The following is a 24,867-nucleotide window of genomic DNA, read 5'->3' on the forward strand; positions in this document are numbered from 1 at the left end:
TGGATAGTTCAACCTATCTGTATAAGAGACATACTGACAAGTTGTCCTAAGGCTCCCCTGGAGGTGATGTATCCTAAGATTTAGATCAAATTTTATGGGATACATTTACTCCAGATATTTAAAGGAATAGAGAAATAAGGAGACAATCTCACAAGAGTCTTCCAAAGATCAAGTTTTCCTCTGCTTGAGTCAGGTGACTGTTTTACTGTATCAAAAGTGAAAAATTAATGTGGTTTGGGCACATGATCACCACCACTTTGGGCTACATAATATAGCCTGGAGTTTTGTTTTTATGTGTACATTTCAAGTCTTTCTGCAAAACCTTCACAGATCCAATCTGAGATGTGAATATTACCCTTATTGACAGAAAAGGGTATCCACATCTTGTTAGAACTTACAGAGAAACAAAACTGCCCTCTCTGAAAAATCATGTTCCAACAGACAAGGAGTGCTTGAAACAGTGTGATGGAAAAGCTGGTTGTGGAAGTTCACTATTATAATACCTCTCTTCATTGTTTCTGAGCGAGGGTAAAAAAAAAAAAGGTTAAGCTATTCTAGTAGATAATTAACAAGAAAATCCTAGTATTATTTTTTTTAAAAATTAAAAACATATAAAAACAACACTGTAATCCAAAATTAGCTTCCAGGGGTTCCAGCTGATAGAAGGACAGATAAAGCCAAAATCACAGCTTCAATATGTCTGAAAGGCTGTGATGGTCAGGGGATGCTTCTGAAGAAAGCAGTTGTCACTTTTATCTTCCATGAGGACAAGAAGGAAGATGCAGAAAACTACAGGCCAATGAGCTTCTCCTCAGTTCCCAGGAAGATGATGGCACAAATAAACTTAGAAAACATCTGCAAACATATTAAAGTCAAGTAGATGATCTGGGGTAGTCACCATGGATTTGGAATGGGGAAATCATGTTTAACCAACGACAGCCTTGTGCAATGCAGTAACCAGCTCTGTGATGCAGGGAGAGCAGCAGATGTTGTTTACCTTGACTCCAGCAAGGCTTTCAAAACACTCACTCATAAAAGCCTCAGAGAAGCTGCTGAAGTACAAGTTAAATAAGTGGACAGAGAGGTGGATTGAAACCCAGCTGAACTGCGGGTCCAAAGGGCTTTGGTGAGTGGCACAAAGCCCAGCTCATGGTTAGTCACTACTGGAGCAGCCCAGGGGCAAATAAGGCCCAACAGCCCCATCTGTGACCTGGATAACAGGACTGATGCAACCTCAGCAAGATGGCAGAAAATCCAAAACCCTGAGCATGGCTTGACATGTCAGATGAGTGACTCAGGGGGGCCTCAGGCATCTGGAGAGATGGGCTGTCAGGGTCTCACAGGGTTCACAGTCTGGAAAGCAGCTCTGCAGAACATGACCTGTGGATCATGGTGAAGAACAAGCTGAACATGAGCCAGCAATGAGCATTTGTATTCAGGAAGGCCAACAACATCCTGGGCTGCATCAGGAAGAACATCACCAGCAGGCCAAGAGACTGATCCTTGTCCTCAACTCAGGATGCCTGATGGGAGCACGTAAAGAAGATGAAGCCAGGTTCTTCTCACTGATGCCCAATGGCAGGACAAGAGGTGACAATCAGAAACCATTACAGGAAATTCCACTTGAATGTAAGAAAAACTTCTCTGCTATGTCAGTGGTCAAACACTGGAACAGGCTGCCCAGAGAAGTTCTGAAACCCCTACCCTTGGAGATATTCAAATCCTCAATAGACAGTCTCCAGCAGTCCTGGCAAGGAGGCTCAGAACTGATGGACTCTGGGTGTGTCTCTTAAAGCCTCACAAACACAGCTTCAAGCCTTGATAAACGATGCTCTAATCCAGAAGGAAAGTCACTATATGCAAGGACAGTAGAACTATCAATGAAACAATACCTAATCAAAATCAAACAAGCAGTTTCCCAGTTTTATGAGTTTCTTCTCAGTCAGTTAAACTCTGTTCAGCTTTCTATTTCTGGTATCCAAAATTCTACGTCTTCATTTGCCACTGATCTTTTCATTCCTTCCTAGAATAAAACCAGTATACTATTTCAGTTCTTTCCAAGGACTAGAGTATACAACATATATTGGATAAATTATTTTGAGGTCAGTGTAGTTAGATTTCACCTAATCACAGAGGCTGGTGGTGCATTTTAATTATTTCTTACTCTACATCAAGTAGGGCTGTTATTCATATTTCTTATATTCCTTTCAGGTTATTTTTATATGGATTCAGCTAACCCCTACATCTCTTCCTCCCCATTTACATAATTACTAGCATAAATTGTTATTTTGAACAAGTAACCTCAGTCAACCCCAGTGACTCCCAGAATACAGATATTTTGTCTGTATACAAAGGCATCAATAATTATAAGGTTTTTTTTGTTTAGTTTTTTGTTTTGGTTTTTTTTTTTTACTGAAAAAATGGCTCATTAATCTATAACTACCCAGATCTGCATTTCTAAACCTTTATGGAATATGTCATTCTGAAGACCGACAAACTGCAGGGAGGGGAACAAAGCAACAGGTAGTTACTGAAATAAATGGGAATGCACAGAGGTGGCTGCTGACTATTCTGTGGGCATTTGATTCTGACTAATTCCCCACTGTTCTAAGACCTTACTTAAAAATAAGAACAGAGACAAAACTTACTACAAAGGTAAGAGTATCCATTCATAAATGTATACAGGACAGATGTGTCATGAGGGAAGTTAAAAAATAGTCAAGGAATTAGACCAAACAGATAGAAGGAAGGAGTTCAACCAGGTAAAGTTATCGTGTACATATCCTTTGATGTGGTGATCAATCCACCTGCTGTTAGTGAGGCACAGTGCCAAACACCAGAGCAAAATAAACTAATTAATTATTGTTTTACAGTGGCTACCAGCGCTAACAAATAGCAAAAGCTAGTTGCATTTCTTGTAAACAATAAAATTTTCTGGGAATGTGATCTTGTTAGATTTAACAGCTCTAATAGATGTTGCTTCAGGAAACCAATTATTTCTTCATACTTGAGAAATACACAGAATTTTTTTTCCATTTGAAAAAAGTTCAGAGCAGCAAAATTCTAGTTTCTCTTTTGAAATGTAGTACTCCAGCAAAAACTGAAGCACTATAAATCAAAATTTTCTGCAGTTTCTCTTAGCAACTTCTTCTCCAGAAAGTTTATTAGAATAATTAGGCCACAACTATTCTCTTTGAACACCAACTCAGCTCTACACAATGAAACACAAAGTAAGCTTTTAAATCCATGGCATCTGTTTAATGACTAGCATTGTAATACTTGTAGAGCAGAAGTAAGATTTTGGTCTGTAAGACCAGACTTCATTACAACGCTAATGGATAGGTGGATGACAGCTCATTTGAGCTTTACATTCCAAATTTCTAATTGCATTTTTTTAACTTCTAATAGCTATTTTTTTAGAATTCTTGTTATTCTTTACTGTTCCCTCCAGTTTATTTGCTTCTTCAAAATTTTCTCACTCCTTTGTCTTTTGTTGTTCTGCATGGGACCACACCTGGTGATAAATTGTGCTTTCACATCTCATTTAATCAGTTTGAGATGAAATGTAAGCACAGGTTCAGTGAGCTGCTTCCTTAACCATCAACACTTCACTTGCTCCATTGTTAAAGGCCAAAGGTATTGGAGAACTAGCAAGGAAAATTGCACCCTGCCTAGAAGAGCATCTTTACAATGCAGAATGAAAAGACTGAGTCCGGGGGACACTCACAACATCAAACTCACTCAATTTATCTGGCAACTCCAAAGCTGGAGGCGACTCACTCATGAGAAATTATACAGCAAAAATAATAAAAAAAAAAAACCTTTTGGAAAATTCCCACGTTTAATTATTGCCCGCACTAGCATTAATTTATAGTTCTAAAGGAATAAACAGCTATTTTCTGTGACTTTTATATGAAACACAGTTTCAAGACAGTCTGAAGATCTAATTTTTAAAATACGGCATGCATCTCAATAAACACAGAAAATAGGAAAATTAACAAAGTCACCATAGCAATGTCAGCCTGGCATGGATGTGTACATCCATTCCTTAGCAAATCTTGACTAGTCTGCAATCGCCATCTAGTGGCTTGTGGAAAATTAAGGACATCTCTTTTCCTTGTCAAAAACCACCGAACCATACAGACTTCTGGAAAAGGATTCCTTAATTTTTGGTAGTAGTTTGCACTTTTCAGCAAAGAACGATCAATCAAAGGTAAGACACTACCCTCTTGCCTTACCAGCAGCAAAGAATTATCAAGGTTTTTTTAAACATCAGAGAAGTGGGAAACTTAAAGTTATTCCTCCCATTCCCTCAAGTTTAATCAGCTTTGAAAGATGTGAACACAAGGAAGGAAAAAAGGGCAACTAAAATTCGTGACTTCTTACTTCAGAGGGTAGGCTCTAAGAATAGTGTGTTTGATTTCCTACAACTAATTATCTTTCTGCCATATTCCTTGAAATTTAGACCTGGCAATGATCTCAGGTAATAAAGATTTAGCAGCACATAAAAGAGGTTTTGATGAGTTATTTTTAAAATGAAAAAAAAAATTTACTCACTGATGTGATTAAAATCTGTGTTCTGTAAAAAAATTTCACCTTTGCACAGCAAGCAAGGAAGTTTGTATATACACAGCTCTTTGTATCTTCCAAGAGAAAAAGACTGATTTTATTTCCCATATACAAACTGACTATGTTTCATTACTTATTTAATTTCATTTTCCTGAAAGAAAATCATACACAGAATACTAGCTCTGTTACAGAAATATTCATTAATATGGGAAGCTCAAACTCTGGGATGAACCCCAAGGAGGTATAACTTGGTTCTGGTGAAAAAAAAAAAAACAATGCTAAGGCATAGAGATAACTCCTTGAGTGGCAGCTGGAAATAGCAAATATTGGATAGTTTTTGATTAGATACATATTATAGCTTTAAAGCAAACACTGTCAAGGGATATCGTCCAAAGGTACAAATACCAGACCTCTAACTGCATAAAAAATTGCAAGATTTCTAGGCTGGAGAATTTACTGTTAAAAGATGTAACGGTTGTTTTATGAAAAGGATAAAATTTAGCATCTCAAACAAGATTGTTCCACATACTGAGGAATTTACTGAGCATATGTTAGCACGGAATTCCTCTTAAAAGCCTGTTAACAGAAGGCTGGTTGAAGGAGCTAAAGTAAACCTAAATAAGTAATGTTTCTTTGCTCCCAATGAGGAAAGGACAGGTCCTGACTTTATAGAAGTGGTCCTTAACTGTAAGTTCCCAAGAGTCAGAGCCAGTGGATGACCATGCTGGGACAGGAGAACTATGGACAGCAAGGCCACATGGGTGACAGCAAGATGACCCCTGTCCTATTCTGTCCATCTTCAGCAACACTTATACACACCACTGGTTATTTCCCACTGCTGTTCCCAGCTTGGGCGGGCACATCCATATTCAAAACTCTGCACAAAGTTTCCTGAGGCTTTATGAAAGGTTGCTGAGGAAATAAAGAGTTGACAAATTTTCCACTTATTGATACAGAAATAAAACTAATTGTCAACAGAGAAAGATGAATATAATGGGAATATAGAGCTGCTGAGATAATTTTCCTAAATTTCTTTGGAATGTCAATGACAAAGCTTTGGAAAATCATTACTGTGTGAAAACTGATCCATCAAAGACAAGAAGTCTCTTTCAATCTACCTAACGTTTGATCTTCCCCTATAAACCATTTTTTATCATTCTTCATTTCTGCTCTTGTTAGACCTCTCAGATATTTTAACTTTTTCTTAGGTACAAATTGGAAGATGACTGTACAGCAGAAGAACACTACATAGCAAAATAAACTATTTAAATACTTTTGCTATGTTAAAACATAATAAAATCTATGCTGAGATTAAGACTGTATTTTGTCCTTGAAAATAGGAATTCAGCTGTCAGAAAAAAAATATAGTAACACTTCCCCCTTTTGTGAGCTTGTAAGACAAGACATAATTTGTGTTTCTGAGATTTTTATTTTAAACGTCCTGTCAGAATGTAAGTCTCCAAGCTCTGAGTAGTTCCTACAGCGTATATCTAAAACTCCCTCTAAAGGAGTGCTTCATATGAAAACTAAAAAAAAAAAACATTAGGCAGAATTTCTAAAATCTTAATCAATTCACAAGAGGTTCTAACAGAAAACTTAATAATAACAAATAGTCTCAGAGATATTTAACATAAGGACCACATATGCATTTGTTCACATTGCTGAATATTCAGTCTTATGGATAAGGACAGTAAAAATTACCTCAGCAGGACATGGGCTCCATGAAACTCCTCAGAACTTACAGGGGTACAGTGACTGTGACCAGTGGGGACATCAGGGGATGCTGCACATGCCCACCTCAGGCATAAGAAAAGTGCCCAGACAGGAGTTGAAATGTGAATAGATAAACAGCAGCAGAACAACAACTATGAGACTATGAGTGAATGACACTAATTGTTTCTTGCAAGCCAAACTCCATGCCAATATTGCTCTTAAACTATTCTCAGATTACATGGAATCAGACTTAATAGAATTCCAGGAAACACCCCAAAGTGCGTAGATTAACTCATGTAACAGAATACTTCCCGTAATAGATATTACTATGATTTCTTTACCTTAAAACACATATGAACTTCTAAGGTATTGAAAGCTACATTAATCAAAACAAGGTTTTTAGCAAGGATGACTCTAATTTTGATTCTTGTTAGCTCTGTGCTCCAATCACATTCATATTATAGAGATAAATAACCTGGCAGTAGTTGTATTACAAGATGAATTTCTAAAACATGATCATAGCTTTGGCTTTTACCTGGAGCATTCCCAAAAGATCACAAGCAAATGCCATTTAAAGGATAAAATGAATCAGCATATAATCAACAACCTTAACAATGTCCACTCAACAGCAGTAAATGCTCAAGTGCTGACAATTTAATTTATACACACTGGATTGAAATGTATTATCATCTAATTTTAAAGAAACAAGTGGAAGTATGCAGTGCTGTCATCTCCCAAGCATAGGAAGATTTTAGAGGAACTTTTTTCCCCCATTTCTACAAATCTAAGCTTCTCTGAGAATTTCTTTTGCCAGAAACTAAAGGACAATGAAGGAAGATTTCAGCCTCCATACTCAATATTTCATAATGTGCTAAAAATACTTAGGCTGATATTTTCCCAAGTTGTATAGAATCTTTCATTTTTGAGCAGCCAATTTTAATTACTCTGTTTATTTCTGTGCTTATGTTTAGCTTGTAGAAGAAATAATGACAGACTACCTTATCCTGCATAAACAAAATGCAAGAATCTTTAATGCTATTACTGCAAGGAAGCAGATTTACACTGGCTGCACATTACCTTTCTTTAAATAACACAAAGAACAATTATACATGGAAAGATAATCCCTAACAGAAGAGGACAAGATTGAACTGCTTGTTATAAAGAATTACTGCCCAGATTATGCTACAAGCTTTACTGAGCCAAATTATGCTATAAAAAGTTGTCCACGTATTGGATACACACACTCACCATGAGATAAATGAATATATACAAATCAGGAGCATTACAACAGAGAATGCCAAAGACGTGCATATATCATAGAAAAGAACACTGTAGTCCAGATGCTGAGAGAACAAACAATTGTTTCTGCATTTGGGTAATAAACCAACACAATGATGTTCTGGAGCATCAGATATGACCAACAGTGACTTTCCACACTACAGTTGTCACACTAATACCTAAGAACTTTCTATTGCAAAGTTAAGGTAGTGTAAAATTTCATCCTGAAAATGTAATTGGACCAAAGTCTTATCAACATGCCTGTTCACTCATTGTTAAGAACAATTTTCCTGTCACAGAACTTCAACTGTGATGAGTGAGGAAGAGGAAATGGAGAACTTCTGTCTCCAACACTGTAAAAATAGTTTCTTGAAGCCTTCATTAAGACAACTTTTTTAAAAAAAACGAAGCAACAACAAAAGAGACTATAAAAACATCATAACTCATAAAATGAGATGCTATTTTAGTGCTATTAGTGCAGTAATAGCCACCATATGACTCAGTATATTGGAATAAACACACTGAAAAGAAATATGGCATGAAAATAAGTTCTGAATGCAAAAGATGCTCAGAGAACACCAATCAACTACAACAATCAGCAAGCACACTCTGGCTTTCTCTAACAGCACATCAGCTCATCTGAGTGACAGGAGTTTGTTTTGACTAGAAAATACAACATTAAATTGCTTTAATTCAAAGGCCCAAGAAAGCACAGACACATCCTCATATCTGTTAAGGCAACACACCCTTGTTATAAACAAAGCACACATTAGGGAATACTTCCTAAAAATTATTTTGTTAGCCTAGATGACATTATAGAAGCTTTAGACAAGATGTCTTATATGAACCCTTAATGTGTCTGACATGTCTCTAGCCCCAGTGCTGCCCAATAAACATAGTTTAAAAAAAAAATCACACTCCAAGATCAATGAAAAGGTAAGGCCCATATCATTTGTTCATTTTAAGTAAATAATCTTCTGTGTTGGGCAGTGTATGAAAACAACTTTACAAAAATCTTATTCCTATCAGTGCAGTTTCAAAAGCAGCCAAGGCTTTTGCTCATTTCTGGGGAGGGGGTTAAAAAAAAAGCAAAATGCAAGCATATCCCTGCTCCCAGACTTGGTGTCTGATTCCTCACATTGCACCAGCCTCTGCCAAACCTTCTAAAAGCTGTGAAAGAAAGGGGCAGGGATAAAACAAGTCAGTGCAGAAGTTCATCACTATTGGAACACCTTGCAGAACATCCTGTTTCTGCTGGAATCCAATTGTGACCAGAGACTTCAAAATTCCAGAAAGAATATTTTGTAGTAGCACACATCAGCCTGCAGCCTTAATAAGGCTGGACAATATCCTGAAACCTGGAGCTGTCACAACAGCTTTGGTAGTACAATTCTGTCAGACCACTCTGCTAGGAGTGCACATGTGGGGATGCCATGATGGAAATCCTATTGGAATTCTGCTGCAAAAGGGAGACAAACAAGCAGCATCCCATCCACACTGTCCAGAATCCCAAAATTATGACAAAATTACATTTCCATTTTATCTCAGAGAAAATTGGAAATTTTTTCACTCCAAAGGAACAGCCCAGAGGGGAAATAACACAGATACAGTATGGCTAATCAGAAATACTGCTTTGCCAAGTTAATTGAGAGAACAGACTAATTTTGGATGGCAATTGCTCAGAGGGGTCTCTACTTCAAGGGACTGTCTCTCCCCTTAGAATGAAAACTAGATTGGTAAATTCATTATTCATATTCCAAACACCACTTGCAACACTCATTTTGTAATAAACAAGCATGCAATTCTCTATTGTGCATTCACCACTAGAAAATCTTATATCTATTGAAGAGATTAAGATATATGCAATATTTCAGGTTCTTTATGATCCTTCCTTGAGCATGTTAACAGTCAATATGCCCTAATTAGTTTCCCTTTTAAATTACATTCCTGATTTCCAAATTATAGGCTAACACATTTCTTTGACTGATAGGTTATTTTATTTCTTTGCCTTTTTGGACAAGCTCTAAAAGCACTTTTCCTGAGGAAAAACAGGAATGCTTTTTTTTCCACTTGCTCCAAGAAGGTGAAATTTTTTTATGTATCTTCAGCATAACTTTTTGTTACTAAAAGGAAGGAAATGCTCCCTGCAGCCCACCACATTATGCTTTTCAGTTTAATGATACAAACATCTTCTGAAGTAGAGAAGCATAAACTCATTAGCAGCACTTCAGTCCTCTCTGCTGCAGAAGCCTGGAGGAAAGAAACCTTAATACAGAATATCTGATTCTAGCACTGAAATTTACATCTTAAACCAAATTATAACATTTAATTTTATGCAATCTTTATATCTCAAGTTAACATTTCTCTCTTTTCATTCTGAAAGGGGCTTGATCTCAATTGGTTTTATGCTTTTCCACTTGTGTCTTGACTTATTTCTGCTTTAAAACATGAGAGACTGAAAAGAGGTATTTCTAGGTGGATTTGGAGAACATAAACAAGCCTTTATGAATGTCATAAATATATATTATAGAAAAGTTATCTATGAGTAATATAATTAAAAAGCAGCCTAATGTAGACAAGACTAATACATTTATACAAAAACGACTTGAAAATAACACATTCAAATAATAAACCTAATTAAATTCCCCTAATAGTCATAAGCAATCCATCATATTAAAAAAAAAAAAAACAAAAACAAAAAAAAAAAAAACCTAGCACATGGATACATCATAAAATAATTTGTAGGGTTTACATTTACTTTTAGGTTTCAGATACCCAAGTTTTCCAATAGTAGCAAATAGACATTTACAATGCAGTAACAGGAGATCGCAAGACCAAATGTGTCCCTGTTTAGCAATAATACATTATCAGATATTTGTGAAAAACACATGATTTATACAGCACACATTTTGTAGAGGAAGGAACCAAATGAGAAGAAATGAAGTGTACAGTTAAACTAAAAGAGATGAGCACATGGAGAGCCAGTGAAGTGCTGCTAAGAAACCCCCTCTAAGTTGTTACAACACAAAAGTCATAAAAATACATGTGAATAAACTTATCTATTGAGAAAAACCCACATAAAGCCAAAAATATACATCATCCATATATCAAATGTGGAACTGCCTGAAAGAAAATGACAGAGTTTATCTGAAAAAGAAATTCTGCTCTGTATCCAATGTCTAGTCATTTCCCCTCAAACCTATAAGTAAATCCCTCCTGGACTCCATTGAATGCCTTAAAGGACAGAGGACAGATAGATCCATTACCTTTATAAAACAAAAGAAAGATAAAGAAACCTTTGTTTGGAATCCCATCTCTCAGAAGCACTGCAGAATATGGGACGTTTTTCCATTTGAATTCTCACAGAATCTGATTCACACTTATCTTTTGCTTTAATCACTTGTTAAAGCATTTTAAAACAGTTAAAAATAAACTGCCTCAGCAAAAAATTCAGCTAAAATTTGACATAATATCATAGTAACCGCTAAAATAACTCCAATATTTATGATTTCTGGCAAGAATCTTCCCAATCCTTTAACACTTAGTGAAGTGACTGGGCACTGCAGTATACCTTCTATATCAATAAATGATTCAGAAACAGATGGTATAAGTTCCATAAACATTTCAAACAAAAAAAGCCCTGCCAATGTTTTTCCTTAGAAGGAAAAGTCAGCCTTAGGCAACTCTGGATGCTAATTTCAGCAGCATTATTTTGAAGAAAAACAACTTTTAAGAAAAATTGATTTCATGTCCTTTTTACTATGATGGGCCAAAGGTGACTTTGTGTTCTATGTGGTTTTTCAAGACAGCTGTCTGTTCAGCTCTGAGTTGGAAATGCCTGTGCATCACATCAGAGAATTCAGCAAACTGTGACCTTCATGATCATCTTTTCCTCTCACTTTTTCCCATCTGGGTGCATGAGAAATGAGAGCAGCAGTAACACTTCCCCATTCTGTTGTTAATTCAGAATCCTCAACACTGATTTTTACTCAGCAAAAAGCATAAGCACTTCCTGTAAATTGTTTGATGACAAATTGTATGGAAATATGTACCATGTGGGTAGGAAGATCAAATGAAACATGAACTGTGAAGACAGGTGAAAGAAAAGCTAAGGAAGTCACCAAGTGTGGTGAGGGTGAGAAGTCTCCAGAATAGGTTTCTGTCAGAAACCCAAAGTCACCATTCCAGGCAGGACTTGCCAGGAACCACATGAGCCCATCCATGCAAAGTGCTCACAACTGTTAGGGTTAAATCTCTGTTCCCACAAAAAGCTGTGGAAGACCATGGTCTTTCTCCAAGACTGCAGAAAGCTCCCAATGCCATTTGTACCTGTGAAGCTTAAGGTTGGGTCCTGCACAGAGATAAGCAGTAGTCAAATCTGCATGGATAGGAACTGACAACACTTTTGGGCACAAGTTAAAAGGACAACAGCCCCACAGATTCCCTCTAGCCTTTATGAGACAAGTCCCACCTCTGCATCTGTTCCCAGTTACCCACAGGACCAGAGGCCAGGTCTTTGGTGGAAAAGGCTACGGTTAAACCAAACAGAAACTTTCCCCAGACAGACAGTCATTACTTTTCTTCTGCTCTTCTCTCACCTGTGCCTTGAGCCCCTGGAGCTCTGCAGCCCCATCTCGTCCCACACCAGCTCCTGCACTCTCATCCATGCAGCCATGGGCTGTGACAGGTGGAGCACAAAGGCCTTGCCAGCCTGTACAGCCAAAGGTCAGTGGGGGTCATAAACACCAAGAGAAATGGGATCATAGAATACATTCTAGTAAGCCCTTGTTGAAAGGAAAAAAAAAAAAAAAGAAAAAAAAAGATAACCCAAGCCTGTAGCAGTCCAGAAAGTCAAATAAAACACGTTTCAGGCACAAGCACTAACATGGAGATCATTATAGACAAGAGAGGATGCACAAAGAGCCCAAGTGTCATGGCCATATAAGCAAGACTTCCAGAACACCAGCACTGCCAGCTGAGCCCTTTACTGCTATGAGGCCTGAAGCCAAATTCCAGGAGAGCTTTCTTTTTTTTCCTGTAATACCCACTTTCCAGGGCTCACTGATGCTTTACAAGGAGTGCTTTGTAAACACAAGAATTCATGACAAGGAAGTATTCAAGGTACATGCATGGCTCACAATTGTACTCCTCTACTTCAGGTAACAATGATAATTCTAATCACATAGACCACAAAATATGCCTAAGAACAGATGTCTTACAGTAAAATACCCATTTAATAAGCTTTTTCTGTCCACCATTTAGATATAATAGAGCAACTGCTAGACTTGCATGAAAACAAACATTTCCTGTGTTAAAAATATTACATATTTTGTATAACTAATATTAATTTTTCATTTCAATTAAAATGCAAATCTTCCAATAAGCTCACTTACAGGATGTTTGGCTGAAAGTCTGCCAGTCACAGTTCCTGTTTGATTCCAAGTGGAGGAAATGAATCCCTGTAATCAAGTAAAGTAAAAAACAGAAAAGAATGAAGACACACAGCTATATTTTATTTAATATAAGTATCAGTAATAAAAATTCACTGCAATCAAAACAAGAAAATATAAAGGAAACACTTTTAATTTTCCATGTAGAAAAGTTCTTAAACTGTAAAAACTGCAATCATTTCACATCTTTTTAGGATTTTACAAGCTACTTTATATATTTCTACCTTTTTCATGCATGTTCGTAGTCCATCCACATAAGTTGATTTCATTTTATGAACCTAAAATACATAAAATTTAAGATAAATGCTTACTTATAAAAATAAGGGATTTTTCAAATTAAAGATCCTAATTTCCAAATGCATCCTGCTTGTAGACTTCTCTTTTTTAAAGACAGTTTTATCTGAGTAAATAATGGATTTATACTCACTGACAGCTTAACCTATTCATGGAAGTTAGGTAAGTGTTTGGTTATAACCTAAAGACAGAGCTTTGCAGATACTATTAAATGAATTATTAGAATTTATTATTTTACATCTTATGTCCCCAGGTTAATAAATTGCATGAAAATCACACACACACAAAAAACCAGAAACAAAATTATAAAAAAATCAAAACCAAACACAAACCCACACTTTTAAACTTTTAAAAAAGTTTTTAACTTCTTGGAAGCTCGTTCACTGAAAGCCTAATGATTAAGTGTGGGAAAATCACTTAGGATTTTCAGGAGGCTTGTCACCCCAAAATGCCCCATAAACAGTTATCTCCTTTACTTCGTGCAAAGCATTTCTTCAGAACTCAAAAAATAGATGTTTTGCCTTAAGTATGCTTTATAACACTATACAAATTTAACACTGCAGTTTTCCAATTGTCTTTGCAATGTTGTAGAAGTTGTTTGCTAGCTAAAATCTAACATAGAGCAAAACAGCTATAAGCATTACCATTTAAAAAGTCTTAAGAATACTGACTTCAAATTGGTATTTGAATGAACTTTTACTAGAGCCAGCTTATTTATTTAACTGTGAATATGTTATCTGTCTTGCTAAATTTTGTTTCAGTGTATCTAGATTCTGTGAAAAAATATCAGCTCACCTGGCGGTATTCTAAAATTATCTTAGGCAGAGGATGAAGATCTTGCAATTTATTTAGCTGCAAAATCAAGAATGTGAATTAATGACATACTTTTCTTGAAGTTATATTATTAAACAAACTTTAACAGAATACATTTTGGAGGAAGAAATTTACTTAATTGACAAGCTTAATGGACAAAATACTGGCTGAAGGATGATGTCCTTCAAGCAATCCCAGCCCAGGACCAAAAAAGCCTTCATTAGGAAGGCTGGAGATTACTCCTTCCCATTTCATTTCCACAACTGTCCCAGACAGGGACAAAAAGACACATAGACATAAAAACTTTTCCACAGCAACTCTGATAACACTGGGGTGTGATGTGTGTGTGTTATTTATGGCCTTCTGTTTGTTTTTTGTGCTCTACAGCAGCAATGCAAGAGAGAACACTATGGAAGTAGACAAAATAATACATATATATACACATATATATATTTATACACACACAATCCAAGAAGAGAATGTCTCCTGTTCATGCCTTAATAAAAATTCCAGGAAGACTTCAAGACAAATTTAAATTGTCAAATTAAAAACCAGTGAAATAAAGCATATTTCTGATAACTTTGATTGGAAACTGCCAAAAATTCTGTTGACAAAAATAAATTATTACAATAGAGATTGGATATTTATAAGTATAAGAAAAAATACCTGGAACTACAATAGTCCAGGATGAAAAGCAGATGCAATTGTGCTAAAATTTATATTTAAAATATAAGGGTTTTTTCTTGCTACCAGGGAGAAATTAACATCTTCAGATTAATTATCTACTATTTATCTCCTGGAAGGTTTCATCTTACCTTTTTCTAAATAACCAAGTGTCACCAGTTGTTGGAAAGAGAATACTTGACTATATAAAAGCATTGCTTTGATCATAACTACAAATCTTATGTTCCCACAGAAAGGTGACATAAATTCTATTTCACTGATGCCTCCCATTTCCCAAGGCTCTCTGTCACCCTCCAAGATTACATGTCTGATCTATGAAACTCCTTCTCCTTGAGTACTGTGTGGGATTTATGCTTATACTGTTGAGGTTACTCTTGATCCTATTTGGTAGTTCAGACACTTGACTGAAAAGTGGAACTTCCTTCTTAAGAAATAAATATTACCCTTCTACTTTCCCCAAAGATGTTCATGTTCAGCAATGAGTTGTGCACTTTAACTCCTATATAAACTAGAGCAATCCAATCGTGGCACCAAATTAGAAACAGGTGCAGCTGCACAGAGGCTTTTTCTCTTCTAAAAAGAATCTCCATTGCCATTATTATCTTCACAAAATGATTTTTAATGATCTCAGAAGGGAATCAAGAGCACCCTCAGTCAGTTTGCAGATGACGTCAAATTGGATGGAAGAGTTGATCTGCTGGAGGGCAGGAAGGCTCCACAGAGGGATCTGGACAGGCTGGATCAGTGGGCCCAGGGGTCTGAGGTTCAACAAGGCCAAGTGCCAGGTCCTGCCCCTGGGTCACAACAACCCCTGCAGTGCCACAGGCTGGGGCACAGTGGCTGGAAAGGGCCCCATGGAAAAGGACCTGGGGGTGCTGGTTGACAGTGGCTGAACATGAGCCAGGTGTGCCCAGGTGGCCAAGAAAGCCAATGGCACCTGGCCTGGATCAGCAGTGGTGTGGCCAGCAGGACCAGGGCAGTGACTGTCACCCTGCACTCGACAATGACTAATGTCTTCTGTATTGGACCCTTCATTTCAAAAAGGACATTGAGGTGCTGGAGCAAGTCCAGAGAAGGACAGCAGAGCTGGAAAAGGATCTGGAGCACAAGTCTGATAAGGAACAGCTGAAGGAGCTGGGGATGTTTAGCCTGGAGAAAAAGAGGTTCAGGGGAGAACCTCAGTAGCTAGTTTGTTTTTCCCAACCATGGAGTGCAACTTTCTTTTCTGGCATAAATAACCATAGCACAAATAGTACAATACAAAACTAAAGCACAATCATTGGAAAAAATTTAGAAAAATCACAATTTCACTGGAATAACTTAGAAGTTTTGCTAAATCATGTAGCTGGTTTTAAAACCCTTCCCTGTCTCACCACAACTTCTGAGGTGGATACAAGCTGTTGTATTTCAGTTCGATGAAGTTTCTCGCACAGCGTATGGAGCTTTAACTTATCAAATAGTACCTAAAGTAAGAAAAAGACCATAAATCTTTCAGTGTTTCAAGTGTTGAAATAGAAAGGAAAATTATTGGGTACTTGAACTTAAACAGAAAACAGCTTACAAGGTAAATAGAACATACTGTAGTAAAGAGAACTAACACAGAATTGAAAATCTTTATTTTTGAGCTATTGAAGAAGTGACATTTCCTAAAACAAAATGCATAATTTATGTACATATATTTAAATACAGATCATTCAACATTGTCATTTTTATGAAAAAACTGATACGTCCTTCATTAAAATCAGAAAATAATTAATAAAGAATAAGTCAGAAGAGGTAAGGATATATATGCTTTACAGTCCTTCTGTATCAATAAATCTATAGAACGTACACCTTAAGTAGAAATAGTAAAACAAATGATACCTCTCGGAGCTGACAACTGCTGGTCAAAAGGAATCGTTCTCCAGCAACCTCATGAGCCTCCTGTTCAAGCTCTTTGAGCCGCATCTATAAATTACAACATCAAAATTATTCTGCTCACACTATTATTTTCTTCAATATCTGCTGCTTCCAAGGTTAATGAGAATATTAGACCTTTATTTAAAAATGGAGTACTTGATACTGTGTAATCATTGCTGGCTATCAACATTTGGTTGAGTAGATTGCTTATACATACTCCTTAATTTATATTGCTTTATGATCTGGGAAGGGGATTTATGAAGTAAGGAGTACCAATATTTGTGGTTAAAGAATTGAGGTTGCTGAAGCCTATAGAGATTTGAGAGAAACACAGCTATGCAAATTATTCTGATAAATTGTAATCTGTCAGACCAGTATGATTATCTAGTCAAATTTTATGTTACAAAATGAGATTCTCTTGTAGCTATTTTTATCAAAGAACACTCATTTAAAGGGTGCATTGTTCACAAAAAGAGGGAAAGAAGTCTATCACTTCTCAGGAAGATGGTTACTGAAAACTGCAGGTTCAAAAACAATCATTACCATTTTTACTCTACAACACATAACCCAAAAGGACCTGCACATTTTGCAATACAATTTCAATTCTGGGGCAAGGCTGATGACTCAAATGTGTCTTTTTACTTGTGTAAATTAAATGGAGAAGTATTCTAAAATGTAAATATAATTATTTATATTTATAACAATATACTAAAACCACCACAGTATTACATAAAATGTGACAAAAGTTCCTTCTCTTTTTAATCAGTTATCCTCAGTAAAAGCACAAAGATGATGCTATATAATTTTCAAGAAAAAAAATTAATATAAAATTTACCCCTAGAATCTCTGATGTTTTTTTCAGTTCTTGTTTGTTCACATATATTTTGTGTGTTTCCATCACTGTAAATACAATTTTAGGTTAAGAACATTTATAATTCACAATTTCAATCTTACGTTTTTCTTAGACTGTAAAATGGAAACTCAAACTCACACAGCTGTTATGAGGCTAAGACAACATTTCATATTCAGAGGAATTACATTCCACTTGAGCATAGTCAGCAGCTGCGTGAAAATAGTGAAGTTTCATATTTTGAACTGAACTTTCATACCTGCCAGAATTTTGATAAGTGGAAGCTCTAATGTGCAAAATAAGTTCCACAAACCTTGAGCCTGTAAGGTAAGATATAAATACATTCTTCAGTACCAGTATTTCCCAGTGAGCAGTATTTCACTTTCTGTATATTCCCTTTTTACATGACAACACGTGTTTGTGGCATGAAATACTACTTAGTGTAAATTATAGTATCTAAATGCTATCACTTCTTTTTGTGGGCAATAGGAATTTTGCAATAGTAACCATTTTGTACAAGATGCTAATAAAGAAATATACATACATCTCCTTTTTTCTAAACAGTTTGTTTTTAAAGCAAGCTTCATTATAATAGGACACAGTTATCTTTTTCCTTTGTTCACTTGAACGATTAGGAAACCATTCATAATTCATAACTTTCTTTTCATCAGGGAGAAAATCAGGGAGTTGAAAGGCTTATGTCCCCAAATTACAGAGAACAGAAAGTCTGTTTTTCTAACCACTGAAGCAACCTGACTTGTCTAAAAACTCTTGTGGGCTCAATCTCAGCGTTCCTGTGCCTTTGGTGTTTCCCTGCTGCCTCCCTCCATGGATTGCTCACCATACTGCTGACAACCACATTAACATGGCTCCAACACCTCATGGGCTAAACCCTACACCTGCTACCAGCAACTTCAAACATAATCCCTGGGAAACTATGATGCCCCTTCCACCAGAATCTGGGTGTATCCCTAAATTCTGGCACTTTTCCAGGCATATGATCACGGGCAGAAAACACACACATCCCAACAGATTTCTAAGAGATGCATTCTGACCTGCAATAAGGGGTAAAATAGAATAAAAGAGTTCACTTGGAAGGGACCTACAATGACTATCTAGTCCCACTGCCTGGTCAACTCAGGGCTGACTAAAATTTAAAGTATATGATTAAGGGCACTGTCCAACTGCCTCTTAAAAACTGACAGGCCTGGGCCATCAACCACCTCTCTGGGCAGCCTGTCCCAGCATGTGACCAGTGCCTGGCTAACACGATCTAGAACAAAAGACATGCTGAGAGCTTTCATAAGCAAGGGATGCATAGAAAAAATAGCTATACTATGTTCTACTTCATTTAACACTTTTTAGACAGTAATATATAGCTTTAAAAAACTAAAAGTCAATATTCTGAATCTTTCCTGTTCTCAGAATCTTCATTTAGTTAAATGTAGCAGAGGAAAAGTTTTTCCTAAAGATTAACCTTCACACGATCTCCTTCTAGAAAAAATGGCAAATTTAATTTTAAATGTTGACTGCCAATGTAAACAACTAAGGATCAAAGCAATCTATTATTCTAATTTGAAAGACAAATACAACATTAACTCTCTTTAATTCAATACTTACATATTTATTGCAAATTCTTTTTGTCTTACCTTTAAGCCATGAGCAAGGTCCATCATTATATTATAAAGCTTCTCCAAGTTCACACCTAAGTTTTGATACTGATATAAATAAATCAAAAATAAATCAATAACTTTATTGCTAACAATACTCTAAATATGTTTAGTAATATATCTTTTTAAAAGGTATAAATTGTAAAAATGTGCTTTTCTATATACCTTCTGATAATATTTTAGAAACATTGTTAGATCTGTCAAATCCAAATCACAGCACTAGACTATGAACACAGCACTAGATTATGAACATTCCAGATTTTGCCTGTTCCTGTATTTACATTTTGTATCAAGTACAGAGTTTATCGATAAACTGCCTTTCACACTGAAGTCAGAGTTCCCTCACTATTTTTAAATGAGGAAAAATTCCTTGCATTCTTTTTCTCATATAAGTACTGCCACTTTTGTGCTAGAACTGTTCATTTCCTTCCCTTCTGTTCCAGAGGTGCTCCACAAAACACCAGGTCACCTCCTTCAGTTGGCTAGAATACCATTCTGAAATGTATACAAATACTGAGAAAGATTGTTAGCTCCAATAACATGACTATTAAAAATAAACTTAATAAAGGCTGAGAAACAGCAGGCCTGGAAGGTAAGATGCAGAGGGCTCTCTTCAAAGCTGAAATATGCAGATCCACTGGTGATGATCCTTGTTCTAAAACAGTCTAGTCCATACTGCAGTGAAAACTCACCAACCTTTCTCCAAGAAACCTTGTCCATACCAACTTGTTCTGGAGCAAACGAGCTGTCTCTGAAATACAGACAGCTTGCTTGATCCCTTTCTGGAGGTGGAAGAGAGCCCAGTGACAGGCTTCAACTGACTCCAAAATTCCTCATCAGTAAATGCAGCGATGACAAGACCAACATAATGTTTAGCACCTGTTCCAGCAAATGTTTCAGGGAGTATGGACCATGACCACTTTGGCACAGCACCAAATACACAGACAAGCAGCAAGCAGCACATCCCTGTGCTAGAGGTGTGTGGGTGAGCTGTGGGCTACAGAATAAACCAGCAGTCACTCCAAGTACTGTGGTGGGTGGACAAGACTAGCACAGACAGGGAGCTTCACTGAAGTAGTGAGGCACAAGATGATTTATCACTTACCACAGATGCCTCTGGCAGTATAGACAACTGTTAGGAATCTACCAGTAAAAACAGCAAGAAGATTGAAGAGATAAACCTGGCAAAGAACCAGGAGACATAGGAAGAAGTGGAACTGGCTGAGCAAAGAGAAAAGCCAAAAAGGAAGTGTGAGAGTGCAGGTGACAAATTAAGGAATAAGGAATGGGGGGGGACAGTCACAGGATGTTACACGGAGACATTAACTGGGAATTGAGTGAACAAGTCAGCATAAAGACACTGGAGATGGCTGTGGCAAGGAAACAAACTAGACCTGAAGTAGGACAGGAAGGAAATAAAATTTCAATATTTAACTCAGAGCTGGGAATCAGGATAACAAAGTTGAAAAATAACTAACAACAGATGTGATATCTGAAGAACAAAAGACTGAGTCAAGCTAAGGGAAGAGACAAGATTAAGGATGCTGACTCACAGCAAGGCCATTGCACATAAGAGAACCATAGGTAACTTCTGTCTGTTTGCTTGTCTATTCCTACACTAATAACTTAATTCATGAAGTAGCTTCGGAACAACTGCAGTTTACAGCCAATGCTTTCAAGTAAACTGCCTCTACTTTTCTCAGAAATGTCTACACTGATGGGTAAGTGCCAGTACAACCAAACTCTGTCTATGCCTCAAGCTCACTTGTATCCTACAAGTCCTATATTCATGGTGCAATACTTGGTCTGAATGAGCAAGGTCTCTGAAAAGTGGAGGCAGAAAAAACCACATTATTTAGGTTGCTCTATATCATCTTATTCTTCAAAAAACAACCTCTGAAAGCTAAAGTGCCCACAGTAGATCCCCATGGCCCAAACCAGATACAAATATTTTATAACACTCAGGAAATAACATTTCAATAGAAATACAGAGGATATTTGATACAATACAGGAAGAACTTTACATAGTGCAGGGAAAAAAGTTCATCATGCATTCTCTCACACTGAGAATTAAAATTCACAGATTTTTTCATACAAATGCTTGAAGGTTCACATTTGACTCCCTGCTGTTTCTCAGCCTATGATGTGGTGTGTACCAGCTGTGAAATTTAGCAAAATTGTTAATAACAATCAACTAAATACATGCTACAAGTGCACAGGAACTGGAGAACAAACATAGCATTAGATATTTTGGAAAGGAGAGTTGGAAATCATTTCGCAGGAAGGTGAAGAGAAAAAATATAAAGCTCTATATTAATTCATGTTGTTACTGAACTTTACAGTTTTAAAGGAAAATTTTACAGCTGTTCCTGGAGAATAAGCTTCCATCTTGGTAAATCAAGTAAAACTCCCCTTCTCCACTTTCTTTCAATTTCCAACATGTCGCATTAATAGAATAATTTTTTCCATTCTAAAATCTTCCATTATAAAATCTATCCATTATCTATCTTCTTTTGCAGTATTTTCTGAGCAAAATTATATTATCATTTCCTTCCCTTTTTAACCCAAACAATTGAAAACAAACTACTTACAGATATATTTCTCAAAGTGCCTGTATCTGTATTTTCTGCTCCCTTTGAAAAAGGCTTTTCAAAATACTTCTGTATTAAACACTCAAAGGAAGGAACTGTGTCGCTGGGGTTTATCAGCCATGCCGCAATCCTTGGATCTAACACGACACTATTGGCAACTACAAAAACAAATTCTTCAAAATACTTGAATTACCTCCTATACTGAAAAATAGCTCTGAAGTTTTGCCCATCTTTCCTGCACACACACATCATAAAAGGACAAGTATTTACTCTACAAAAATATCAAACAATGAATCTGCAGCTGTAACAAATGGTCAGTATCATGACTATACAGGAGGAAGTGCAGTATTGCACATTTTTGAAGAGTGTTGTTTTGTGAGGTTGGGGTGGATTTTTTTGGTTGGTTATTTTTTCAAGTTTTCAAATATAAGTAAATTTTTGGCTCCTTAGATTTACTGCAAAAACCTTCCTTTCTTAGAACTGAAAAACTTCCAGCTGAAGGTTTTTTGATGACAGTCTCCCTCTGGTACAGTTTTCTTAGTGTTGTTGCTAACTTGACTGATGTCCACAAAATTGCTCTTGGGGATCAGGGAGAGATTTACTTCCTAGCAATCAGACCAAGCTTGTTCATGTATATATGAATTCACATATGGGTGCAGAATGCATTGTTGCCAAAACTCAGAACCTCTTGTCCTTTAGCATCATATGTGCTCACACTGCAGCCTCATGTTCACATAGATAGATAGGATGGGCCAAGCCCAGTGCTGTTTCACTTCCCTTTGAACTACAATCTCAACAGGGGAAACTAATAACTAGAGTGCTTTGTGATATATTCAAAGATAAACTTAAGTATCCTCTTCAGTAACCCCTAAGTAAGTTCAAACCATGACCTACAGGTACATTTCTAGAGAACTCCATGCTACACAACCTTGCAGACTCAGTTACCTGGAAGCAAATTTTAATGTCCATCATGCAAGTTAAGGCTACAGGACTACTCTAAAGAGAATTTTAGGCATTTTATTTGTTTTGTTGGAGCTTTGTTTGCTTGGGTTTTTTTTCATAGCAGAAATAATGTGTGAGGAAGCATCAAGTTTCAAAATTTAAAAGCCTAAACAAGAATTGTTTTTGTTACTATAAACTTCAGATTCAAATCCCAGGGATCAGGTACTATCAAGTACTTCCTGTTTGTATGAGTTATAAAACTGTCACTATTGCCAATCCCATTATGGCATTTCTTTTGCCACCTTTCCCATTCCCAGTGCTGGTTTTTGTACAGATCCTCACTGTGATTTACTAAAACTTTTCAGATGCTGAACACAAGGTGATAAATCTCCATAGAGAGAGCCCTTCCTGCAAGGTCACACGTACTTTTGTAACTCACTCAGGAGTAATTTCACAGAATGACCAGGTTGGAAGAGATCTTAAAGATCACTGGGTCCAACTCATGCCCTAACTCCTCAACAATTTGATATATGGAACCAAAAAAAACCAAAACAAAAAAGACATTATATTTACATCTTATGCTTATTGCTAGTAGTTGCTTTTAAATCCACAGAGAAGAGTTTTACTTGTTTCTATTAAAAGAACATGGGCCCATTCAAGTGATTCTTAATTCTGACAACTATGAGTATCTCTGGGATTTATTTTAGCCCTTCCTTTTATCAGAGGAAGTTTTTTTCTAGGGAATATGAAACATGAAGTAGTTTGGCCTTTTCAGCTATAGTCAGGACTTTGTTGGGAGCTTTTGTTTCCACTGGAAGCTATCCTTAAGTTACTCAATGAATTAATTCCTACTCTGAGAAGAACACATTATCTTGACCTGTCAAGCCTCTGGTCACAACCTCCCCCAAGAAAGGTGTACTTTTGTATGGTACTAAACTCTGTTTTTCAATATATTACTTAGCCAGCAATTTAGTTATTTCAACACTCAGTGATTTTAACAGAAACACCAATAGCACAGAGATTACAGGATGAGATCACAGATTCAATACTTGCCTTGTTTCCAGTTGATTTCATTACCATAAATTTGAAGCAGAGTCCTCAGGAAATCTTTTGCATTGAAGCAAATTATTGGAACTTTGCACTGCAGCATTTGAAACAACACTTGCCTGCACAGAAGTAGTTCATTAACACACACTATACTGCTCCTAGATTTAGTCAATCTATTCACTTTGTTCTTTTAATTAGCACCTAATACTAAACAGTTAACCCAAGACATTTCCTTATTCCCATAAGAACAGAATACTGCATTTGAATATTAAATTCTCAATTCACTAATCCTCAAAGCTATGTTCTATGAGAAATTAAAACATCCTAGCAGATATGCTTTATCACATACACATAAAGAAAACAAATCCTTGTTTAACTCTTAAGTTCAACCTTAATCCAAAACACCGACTGGCATCCCTGTAATACTCCAATATACCAAAATAAGATCATAGAGGATAAATTGATGTAGCATAATAAAACATTGATTCACTGATTTTAAAGTTACTAGACAATCTAAATTGCCATAAGTGCCCTGGGTTAATATGCTGTTTAAATCCAAAATGCTTCATCTTTGTCATGTATTTCCATACCTCTTGAAAATGTCTATAATTCCCTCATTCATGATATTTTAAATAGATATAAACAACTACACATATATTAGTATATAGATTTACCAACTATGTGTGTCTTTTTTTTAGTAAATTATATTTTGGGCAATATAGAAAAATTAGAGTTTTTATAAAGCATTTTTAATGGCATGAGACCACAATTCCAGGGTTTGGACATATTAGAAATCACATAGATCACAAGGTATTGCTGTATGCATTATAGATCCATACTTAAACAATTGCACTATTCTTACAATAAGTAATTACCCATAGATTTCACTTAAATGTTAATACTCTTAACTTATCGAATTTTTACTGTTCATATGTACATGCTTTACTGATGTTATTCTCAGTTCACAACAACCTATATTCAAGCTGACAACATGTTATTAAAGTGCTTTTCATGTAACCCCAATATTACAGTGGAGAAGCAAAGCCATTACTTGTTTCAAGCCATGA

The 24,867-nt window shown here is 36.4% G+C and overlaps 1 protein-coding gene across 1 annotated transcript in view; it reads right to left on the minus strand.

Annotated features, from left to right (window-relative positions):
- POLN (DNA polymerase nu) overlaps positions 1–24,867 on the minus strand; it is a 91,007-nt gene that overhangs the window by 56,068 nt on the left and 10,072 nt on the right. Inside the window, exons 6-15 of the mRNA XM_068188502.1 lie at positions 23,807–23,919; positions 21,812–21,969; positions 19,200–19,268; positions 17,810–17,870; positions 17,536–17,600; positions 16,665–16,748; positions 16,175–16,264; positions 14,100–14,156; positions 13,235–13,288; positions 12,954–13,019 (exon numbers count right to left, since the gene is read on the minus strand). Of these exons, the coding sequence (XP_068044603.1) occupies positions 12,954–13,019; positions 13,235–13,288; positions 14,100–14,156; positions 16,175–16,264; positions 16,665–16,748; positions 17,536–17,600; positions 17,810–17,870; positions 19,200–19,268; positions 21,812–21,969; positions 23,807–23,919 (817 nt within the window). The remainder of the gene's footprint in view (positions 1–12,953; positions 13,020–13,234; positions 13,289–14,099; positions 14,157–16,174; positions 16,265–16,664; positions 16,749–17,535; positions 17,601–17,809; positions 17,871–19,199; positions 19,269–21,811; positions 21,970–23,806; positions 23,920–24,867) is intronic.

This window comes from Anomalospiza imberbis, chromosome 4, assembly GCF_031753505.1.
Source record: "Anomalospiza imberbis isolate Cuckoo-Finch-1a 21T00152 chromosome 4, ASM3175350v1, whole genome shotgun sequence".
In the NCBI taxonomy this organism is placed as follows: domain Eukaryota; kingdom Metazoa; phylum Chordata; class Aves; order Passeriformes; family Viduidae; genus Anomalospiza; species Anomalospiza imberbis.